Source organism: Nicotiana tabacum, chromosome 13 (assembly GCF_000715075.1).
Source record: "Nicotiana tabacum cultivar K326 chromosome 13, ASM71507v2, whole genome shotgun sequence".
Taxonomy (NCBI): domain Eukaryota; kingdom Viridiplantae; phylum Streptophyta; class Magnoliopsida; order Solanales; family Solanaceae; genus Nicotiana; species Nicotiana tabacum.
Window position 1 is genome coordinate 43987257 of NC_134092.1, and position 9743 is coordinate 43996999.

The 9743-nt window shown below is 37.2% G+C and overlaps 2 protein-coding genes across 2 annotated transcripts; both read left to right on the top strand.

The window, feature by feature from the left end:
- Positions 1–2858: 2858 nt before the first annotated feature.
- On the top strand, positions 2859–3341 carry LOC107785071 (putative mitochondrial protein AtMg00710). Its single transcript, XM_016606295.2, has one exon. The coding sequence runs from the start codon at positions 2859–2861 to the stop codon at positions 3339–3341; it is 483 nt and encodes a 160-aa protein (XP_016461781.2).
- A 958-nt stretch (positions 3342–4299) lies between these two features.
- On the top strand, positions 4300–4728 carry LOC107785070 (secreted RxLR effector protein 161-like). The gene has a single exon (XM_016606294.1). The coding sequence runs from the start codon at positions 4300–4302 to the stop codon at positions 4726–4728; it is 429 nt and encodes a 142-aa protein (XP_016461780.1).
- The last annotated feature ends 5015 nt before the right edge of the window (positions 4729–9743 follow it).

Sequence of the window (9743 nt, forward strand, 5' to 3'; positions counted from 1 at the left end):
TGCAATTTACTTTTCTTCGTCAATGAAACTTGCTGATAAAAAGAAGTCGACTAAGTCTCTTCTAAGTCAACCAAGTTTTTTTTAATTAGTTGCAATTCATCCCCCCCCCCTATGTACTTTGAATTGGTATCAGAGCAAGGCTCACGAACTTTGCTTTACAACAAGTGAAGAAAAGATCATGGGATCAAATACAGTCGTTGGAGCACTATTCCAAGAAGGAACTTCTCAAGTACGACCCCCTTACTTCAATGGTCAGCACTTCTCTCATTGGAAAGTACGCATGGAGACCTACACTATGTCATATAACATTAAAGTTTGGCGTGTGATCAAAAAGAGAAATCTTCCAATTCCGCCAAAGAAGGATGACAATGGTCAAATCATAGTCTCATCTGATCCTCTTGATTTAGATGATTACACTGAAGAACAATCAGTTGTAATTCAAGTGAATGCTAAGGCAAAAAATCTACTGTACAATGCTATCAGCGGAGAAGAATATGAAAATATATCAAACTATGAAACTGCAAAGGAAATGTGAGATAAGTTAGAGATCACATATGAAGGAACCAACAAAGTGAAAGAAACAAGGATCAATCTTCTAGTTCGAGACTATGAATTATTTCAAATGAAGGATGGAGAATCAGTAGAGGAAATATTTTCCAGGTTCAGCAAAATCCTTGGAGACTTAAAATTATTTGGTAGACCAATAAAAATTGAGAACATGTTAGAAAAATTTTGAGAAGCCTTCCCACGATTTGGCAATCCAAAGTCACTGATTTGGAGTATCAGGATCTTGATAAAATGTGCTATGATGAACTTAGAGATGATCTAATTGTGTTTGAGAAAATACACTTAGACAGGCAAGTTCAACAAGAAAAGAAGAAGACAATTGCATTCAAAGCAATTGTGGCTGAATCAGAAAATGAAGAAGAAGAAGAAGAATAAGAAGAAGAAGAAGAAGGAGGAGGAGGAGGAGGAGAAGGAGGAGGAGGAGGAGGAGGAGGAGGAGGAGGAGGAGAACAAGATGAGAACATAGCTATGATTTCCAAAGTTGTAACAAGCATGATGAAGAAGAATAAAAACATCAGAAGAGGTAAATCAAATTTAAGAAAAGGGAAGATGAACAATGATAATGACAAAATTGATGGAAGATGCTACGAATGTGAAAAATATGGACACATCCCAGTTGAATGCCCTGAACTGAAAAAGAAACTAAGAAGGAACTTTCAAAAGAAGAAATCCTTTGGAGCTTGGAGTGATGAAGAAGAATCTAATCACGAAGAAATCGCCAATATGTGCTTTATGGCCATCAAACAAGATAGCGATGAAGACTCGGGTGAACTTGGTCTCATGGCAGACGAAGGAACAAGTGAGGTACGTCTTCCTACATATCCTAACTATTATGAACTCCAATAATTCGTTAATATTGCTCTTGTAGATATTGAAAAAGTTCTGAATGAAATTCAAAAAATCCAAAGCGAAAAGAAAGACTGGGCTTTGAAGTTGGAAGTATGTGAAATTGAGAGAGATATGCTTCAAGATGAAGTTAATGAACTTCAACTTCAACTGAATGGATTACGAAAATCCACCAGTCATAGTTCAGTTAGATCAAATCAGTATGCTCCTCATAAAACTCCGACTAGAACTAGACAACTTTCTGCGTGTACTCATTGTGGAAAAAATAGGCACAACACTAACCATTGAAGGATTAGAATCAGAGGAGAAAAAGCCTCTGAAAATTCTAATAACCCCTCCTGTTTTTACTGTGGAAAGATCGGTCATACCTCTAACCATTGCAGGTTTAAGAACAACAGGAGATGGGTCTGGCGACCCAAGCCTTCTAGTCAAGATAATACTCAAAGCACTTACCATTCAGGATCCAAGCAGGCTTGGGTACCTAAAAAAAGTAATTGTTTTTGCAGGAACAACGTAAGAAGAATGAAAAAGGAAAATGGTATCTTGATAGCGCGTGTTCCAAACATATGACTGGTGACAACCAACTGAAGACAATTACCAAACTAGATGGAGGAATTGTCACTTTTGGAGACAGATCAAAAGGGAATATAATTTGAGTTGGAAGAGTCCCACTCAGCTCAACATGTGATGTAGATGAAGTACACCTGGTTGATGAACTTGGTTACAAGATTCTAAGTATCAGTCAACTATGTGACAATGACTATGCGGTTGGTTTTAAAAAGCATGGTTGGTTTATTGAAGATGAATCAGGTAAAATTATTCTTTCTGGAAATAGAGACAGGAATGTCTATACTATCAGTAACAAAGATAGTCTTGATAATCAAATTTGTCTAGCTTCTATGATGGATGATCCCTGGGTATGGCATATAAAGCTTGGCCATGCTAGCATGCATACTATTCAAAAACTTTCCAAATGTGATCTTGTCATTGGTATTCCAAAACTAGATTTCTCAAAAGATCAAATTTGTGATGCATGTCAATTAGGAAAACAAATTCATTTATCTTTTAAAATAAAAAAAATATTATTTCTACTATTAAACCTCTTCAACTCTTGCATATGGATTTTTTAGGTCCAACTAGAACTACTAGTATTGGTGGTAGAAAATATGCTTTTGTTATCGTAGATGATTTTTCTCATTTCACTTGGGTTATTTTTCTGAGCCATAAAGATGAAGCTCTAAGGAATTTTGAAGTCTTCTGTAAGAAGGCACAACATGAAAAGGGATACTACATTTCTACTATCAAAAGTGACCATGGAGGAGAGTTCGAAAGCAAAGCCTTTAAAAATTTATGTAATGATCAAGGAATATCTCACAACTTTTCTTCCCCAAGATCACCGCCAAAAAAATAGAGTGGTAGAATGTATGAATAGAACTTTGCAGGTCATGGCAAGAACCATGATTGTGGAAAACTCTCTCCCTCATCACTTCTGGGCAGAAGCTGTAAGCACAACATGTCATATTATTAACAGATGTCTGATTCGACCCATTCTTAAAAAGACTCCATATGAGCTGTGGAATGGTAAGAAACCCAATATCAGTTACTTCCACCCATTTGGCTGCAAATGCTTCATTCACAATAATAGAAAAGAAAATTTGGGTAAGTTTGATCCAAAAAGCGACGAAGGTATTTTTCTTGGGTACTCTCCCTCAAGTAGAGCATATAGAGTATTCTATAAAAGAACTTTATGTATTGAGAAATCAATTCATGTTGTTTTTGTGGATACTAACCCTCGCTTAAGGAATGAAAAACTTCCTGAAGATAAGGAAATCTCGATTATCCCAAAGTCTATTGTTACAGGAAAAGACAGTCATGATCAGGCAACCAATAAGCAAAATCAGTCAACTGAGGAGCACATTGAAGTTTAGGAACCATCTTCTGCTAAAGAATCAACCACCGTCGAAAGAAAGCCAGTCACGGGTGTTCCAAATGAATGGAAAAGTGAACCTGGATATCCCCACAAGTTCATCATTGGAATTCCACAAGAAGGTATAACTACCAGAAGATCTCATAAGCTCAACTCTCACATAGCCTTAATATTACAACTTGAGCCAAAAAAGGTTGATGAAACTCTTAAAGATGAATGTTGGGTTAAAAGCCATGAAAGATGAACTTGATCAATTTGAAAGAAATAAAGTGTGGGACTTGGTTCCAAAACCATCAAATGCTTCCATTATAGGAACTAAATGGATTTTTAGAAATAAGCTGAATGAATCTGGTCAAGTAGTTCGTAATAAAGCAAGGCTAGTTGCTCAAGGTTATTCTCATCAAGAGGGAATCGACTATGATGAAACATTTGCACCTGTAGCAATATTAGAATCTATTCGAATACTACTTTCTTTTACTGCTCATAAGGGATTTAGGCTATTTCAAATGGATGTAAAAAATGCCTTCCTAAATGGATATATCTCTGAAGAAGTATACGTGAAACAACCTCCTGGCTTTGTAAGAAACAGCTTCCCAAACCATGTATTCAAGCTGTCAAAAGCTTTATACGGACTCAAGGAAGCCCCTTGAGTCTGGTATGAAAGACTAAGCTCTTTTCTTCTAAATCAAGGTTTCAAACGAGGTAGTATTGACATAACCTTGTTTATTAAGCGTTTAAATTCAGGTAATCTTATTACTCAAATTTATGTATACGATATTATTTTTGGGAGTCCTAAATCTATATTATGTGAAGAATTTGCTCATATCATGAAAAATGAATTCGAAATGAGCATGATGGGAGAGATAACTTTCTTTCTTTGATTGCAAATCAATCAATCTCCCAAAGGGATTTTTATTAGCCAATCCAAGTACATTGAGGAACTCATAAAGAAGTTTGGAATGGAGAATGCAAAGCCTACTGGAACTCCAATGAGTCCAACAACTACACTTGAAGATGACAATAAAGGAAAAAGTGTGGATGAAACAATGTATAGAGGAATGATTGGATCTTTACTATATCTCATGGCTAGTCGACTAGATATAATGTTCAGTGTGTGGAGGTGTGAAAGATTTCAGTCGGCTCCAAAGGAATCTCATCTCACTAGAGTTAAACGCACTATTAGATACCTCACTAGGACCACTGAATTAGGATTATGGTATGCTCATTCCAACAATTTTGATTTAAAAGGTTTTTCAGATGCAGATTTTGCAGGTGATAGAATTGACAGGAAAAGTACTAGTGGTATATGCCAATTGCTGGGGAATGCTCTAATTTCGTGGCATAGCAAAAAACAAAATTGTGTTTCCTTGTCAACCACTGAAGCATAATATTTAGTTGTTGGAAGCTGTTGTACACAAGTTCTTTGGATCATGCATCAATTTCTCGATTATGATTTATCTTTTACTTCTACTCCTATTTTCTATGATAATACAAGTGCTATATGTCTGTCAAAAAATTCTGTGCATCATTCTAGGGCAAAACATATAGAAATTAAGCATCATCTTATTTTTGATCATGTTGCAAAAGGTGATATTTTGTTAGAGTTCATTAGTACTAAGTTTCAACTTGCTGGTATTTTTACAAAATCTCTTTTGGAAGAAAGAATTTGTCGACTGCGTAAAAAGATTGGTATTATGTCTCTTATGTAAAAAATCTCCCGTATCTTTGTAAAATATTTTATTTCCTTTTTTAGTTTTCTTAATTGATGAGTGTACTAATTGGATGTGAGTGTTATTATTACTCTTCCATTGGTGCCGCCGAAGCAACTCCTCAGAAGTGTCACTTCAATCTGAACCTTCCCTTTCCTCTAACCGATGCAACCCTTCAATCTTCCAAAAGCCTAGATAAGTACACCCCTCCTCTCTCATTCTCCATCACTTTTCAGCAATTTCTCTACCATGGCTAATAGAAACCTCTCATCCTCCACTGCCACAAGACGAAGCAGACAATTTCAAAAAACCCAAAATCCTAAAGAAAACGTCGACCTTGAATCATCCCTTGATTCAGACTTCCTTAAAACTAATAATGAAAGCAGTGACTCATCGGAGGATCTCACATTCAGCCAGAAAAAGGCAGGAAAAAGATCTATAGAGCAAACCCTTAAAAGGCCTGCATACAAGAAAGGGAAGGTGGAAAGCACAGATTTTGGGTCAGAGGATAAACTGAACTTCTGTGGACCAAGTGAGAAATCAAGGTTTGAGTCTTATAAGTCTAAATCTATGGCTTATGGATGCTCTGTAAGTCTCTCTTTTATGAAAAATTTGCACTGCGATGTGATTTCTATCTTTGATTTTCAGCGTCGTTCTCCTCTGTTTGATACTGTTGGAAATTCTGTGTATGAAGAACCTGTGAGGATTTTTAATGCAAACCTGTTTGTTAATGACAAAGATGACTTGGATTCAATGGTTTTAGGCAATCGGATTGTTCTTGATTCCTATCAATTTGAGAAGATCCTTTCTGCTAAGTTTCATGATTATGATGTTTTTGTGTAAAACTCCTGGCCTAAAGACTTTGAAGTTTCTTTAGAAGAGGCAAAAGTTTTTCTGTCTGAAAACCCTCCCGACATTGGTCCTAAAAGTCTTAAGTTTGAACACCGGGTATTAGCCCACATGATCGCTACTACTCTACTTCCTAGGACTGGGTCTCTTAGCACTTTGACTACTAGGGATATCTTTGTTCTTTACTGTCTTGTGAATAATAAAAGGCTTGACTAGTTTGCATGGATTCGTTAGTATATGCTTGAAAGTACCAAGGATATATCCTCTTCTGCTGTTTGTTTATCCTATGGCTTGGTCATCTCACATATTCTTGAGGTCATAAAGGTTGATTTGGCACCTTTCTCACCTAAGCACATTACAAGAACCTATGATAAGACAACCTTTGCTATTATGGTTACACTCTAAGTGACGATGGATGGGTCAGACGTGCCAAGGTTGAAAGTGCTCCAGTACAGGTTGAGGCACCCACTGAACCAACAGAGACTCGGTCGACTGCTACCAACAACCTACAACAGATTCAGCAAGGTCTAGATGGGGTAAATATCATGCTCATTGCAATGAAAGAATAGGTGGACAAGATCAGGGAATTCACCAAAGAAACAGGTACAGATGTGGCTAAGATCAAGATGGACATGGGAGCCACAAGGAGGCAAGGAATCATGGCATTCAACTCCATGACGGAAAAGGTGGAAAAAATCACCAAAGAAGTTAAAACCTTCTATGACTCCTTCTCCACCAAAGTGATCAATACCCTGAAATACTTTCTGGGGAGTAACTAAGGCATTAGTGTGTGTGTTTAAAACAATTTTTTTCTCTTTGTTTATTTTTATTTTGTTAATTACTTTTGCCTTGGTCTGTAAGAACCATCACCATATGCCTCTGCTGAAGGCATAACCTTTAATACTCTAACTACTATGTTCATTATCTACTATGTTATATCTGTTCTATCTGCGCTTGCTTCTTTCTTTTTGATTGAGGTTAAAGGGGGAGACACGTCATAAGTAAAACAGAGCAACATCTCAAGGGGAGCAACACTTCAGTTTACATGGTAACAACTCACTTCAGTTTACATAAAAACTCAAGGGGAGCAAGCATTTTAAGATATGAAAGGGAAGTATACTCTATTTACTCTTTTTGATTGTCATTATCAAAAATGAGGAGATTGTTACACCTAAGTTTCAATGATGACAATAGTGCAAATCTAATTGTATTTATTTAATTGTAGGAAATGAGAAGGGCAGTACTAATTCGAAGGAAGTCTTTTCGTTAAAGATATCAGAATGGAAACAAGATCAAATGTAGCAAGGACAATGCTAAATAAAAGGATGTCAAGGCCATAAAAAAGAAACAAGATCAAGTGCAGCTGCTATAGGAAGTCAGGCCCTACTTCAAGGATTGATTTGGAATCTGGAGATTCTGAAGACTGATCGATCAAGTCAAGCCACAAATCACTCCCTTGATTATGGATACGAAAAATAAGGATGTAAATGAATCTAGCACATCTCTTATGCAGGATTTGGAGGCACCCCTTGGGTTAAATCTCTTAGAATATTTTGTTCCTTAATCAAGGGTCAATCTACAACAGCTACTTAAAAACTCTAGTATAAGAAGATTGCCAGACTCAAGAATTCAATTACGTAACTCACCACTATTTTCTAGGTCTTCCTAGTTCTTAGAACAAACACTGTATTCCTAAGTTTACTAGTGTCTCCAAAGATAGGAAGTGCTAGGAAGCAAATAAAATATTGTGTCAAGCTTATAAAATATTGTTGCTGAAAATTTTTGGTGGTAAACGATCCATAAAACTATTGATGTAACCAACTATTGAAGATCTAAGAGAACCCTTGTGACCTAAGGGAACTAGATGTAGGTACCTGATCACGCCCAACTATGCCTTATAAAAAGGACTAAGCGGTCATTACAAATATAATCCGGTTTACAAGTCCGGAGTCGAATCACATAGAGAACTAAGGCTTAGCTACAGTTGTTCAATATCGCTAAGAAACACAAGTCCAAAGAATTTTCTAATTATAAAGATTATACTGTTTATTTTTATCTAATTAACTAACAAATACTAGAAAGCAATAAAACTATCAATTAACAAGGATAATGATTGGAGACAAGATTAAGGAGGTCTAGAGTTATGATTTCCCCAATTATCGGAATCCTTCCCGCTACGTCCCCTACAATTTCGCCTATGTATTCTCTACTGATCATGAGCACTTTAGGTGCCGTAATTCTCTCTCGAGTAACTACAATAATTTACTAGACATATTCTCTCGAACTACGCTAGTTGGCTTTATCTAACCGCTCATTATGACCATGTCAAGGCTTTGTTATTTCTAAACCTACCTTTATACCCGCTGTATTGATTTCTCACATACGTTAGGAGTGAAATTGTTCAACAACCACCTAAATATGTATCCTTTCTCAAGCAACACATAATAAATAGGCACAGTCAATCGATGACCATTCAATCAACTGAACTAAGCACGTAGTTGAACAAATAGATAAATTAAAGGGTTAAATTATATTAAAACATAACAAGAATTCATCCTCTAAGAGGTTCCATCAAAACCCTAGATAACAAATTAGCTATTCATAATAGTATGCATAGTTACTATAACAATTCATAATCAACAATGGAAGTAAGAAGAAGAAGATGAAAACTCTTAGGAAATTCTCCGTCTTCTCTCTCTTGTTCTTGCCTCCAAAATCTCCTAAAAACAGCTCTCCTTCTCTTCTGGGCGAATTAGGCTTCATATAGGTTTAGGTTAGTCGCCTTAGAAATTACATAATTGCCCCTGAGTTGTTGGCCTCCGTACGCCCGTCCGCGGCCGCAGATCCGACCACGGATTTCAGCCAGTGTTCTGCCTCCAATGCGCGGTCAACTCCGCGGCCGCGCACCTAGAGGGGACCTCCCCGCTTGCTTTTCTCGCTCTTTTTTGCCCGGTCTAACCTTCTATTGGCCTTCCATACTCTATATTGACTCCAAAACACTCTTTACCTTCCTCCTAGATCGGAGTGGCTCCTGCAAAGCATAAAATTCTTAATTAGATCTCTTTACCCGCTGTATTGATTTCTCACATACGTTAGGAGTGACATTGTTCAACAACCACCTAAATATGTATCCATTCTCAAGCAACACATAATAAATAGGCACAGTAGATCGATGGCCATTCAATCAACTGAACTGAGCACGTAGTTGAACAAATAGACAAATTCAAGGGTTAAATTATATTAAAACATAACAAGAATTTATCTTCCAAGAGGTTCCATCAAAACCCTAGATAACAAATTAGCTATTCATAATAGTATGCATAGCTATAATACTAGAATTCATAACCATTAATGGAAATAGGAAGAAGAAGATGAAAACTCTTAGGAAATTCTCCATCTTCTTTCTCTTGTTCTTGCCTCCAAAATCTCCTAAAAACAGCTCTCCTTCTCTTCTGGGCGAATTAGGCTTCATATAGTTTTAGGTTAGTCGCCTTGAAAATTACATAATTTCCCCTGAGTTGTTGGCCTCCGTCCGCCCGTCAGCGGCCGCAGATCCGACCACAGATCCGGCAGGGGATTTCGGCCAGTGTTCTGCCTCCAGTGCGCGGTCCAATTCGTGGTCAACTCCGCTGCCGCGCACCTGGAGGGGACCTCCCTGCTTGCTTTTCTCACTCATTTTCGACCGGGCTAATCTTCGATTAGCCTTCCACACTCCATATTGACTCCAAAACACTCTTTAGCTTCCTCCTAGCTCGGAATTGCTCCTGCAAAGCATAAAATTCTTAATTAGAGCATTTTGTTATCTTTTAGCATTCAAATATGAATAAAGTGCGGCTAAATTAGAG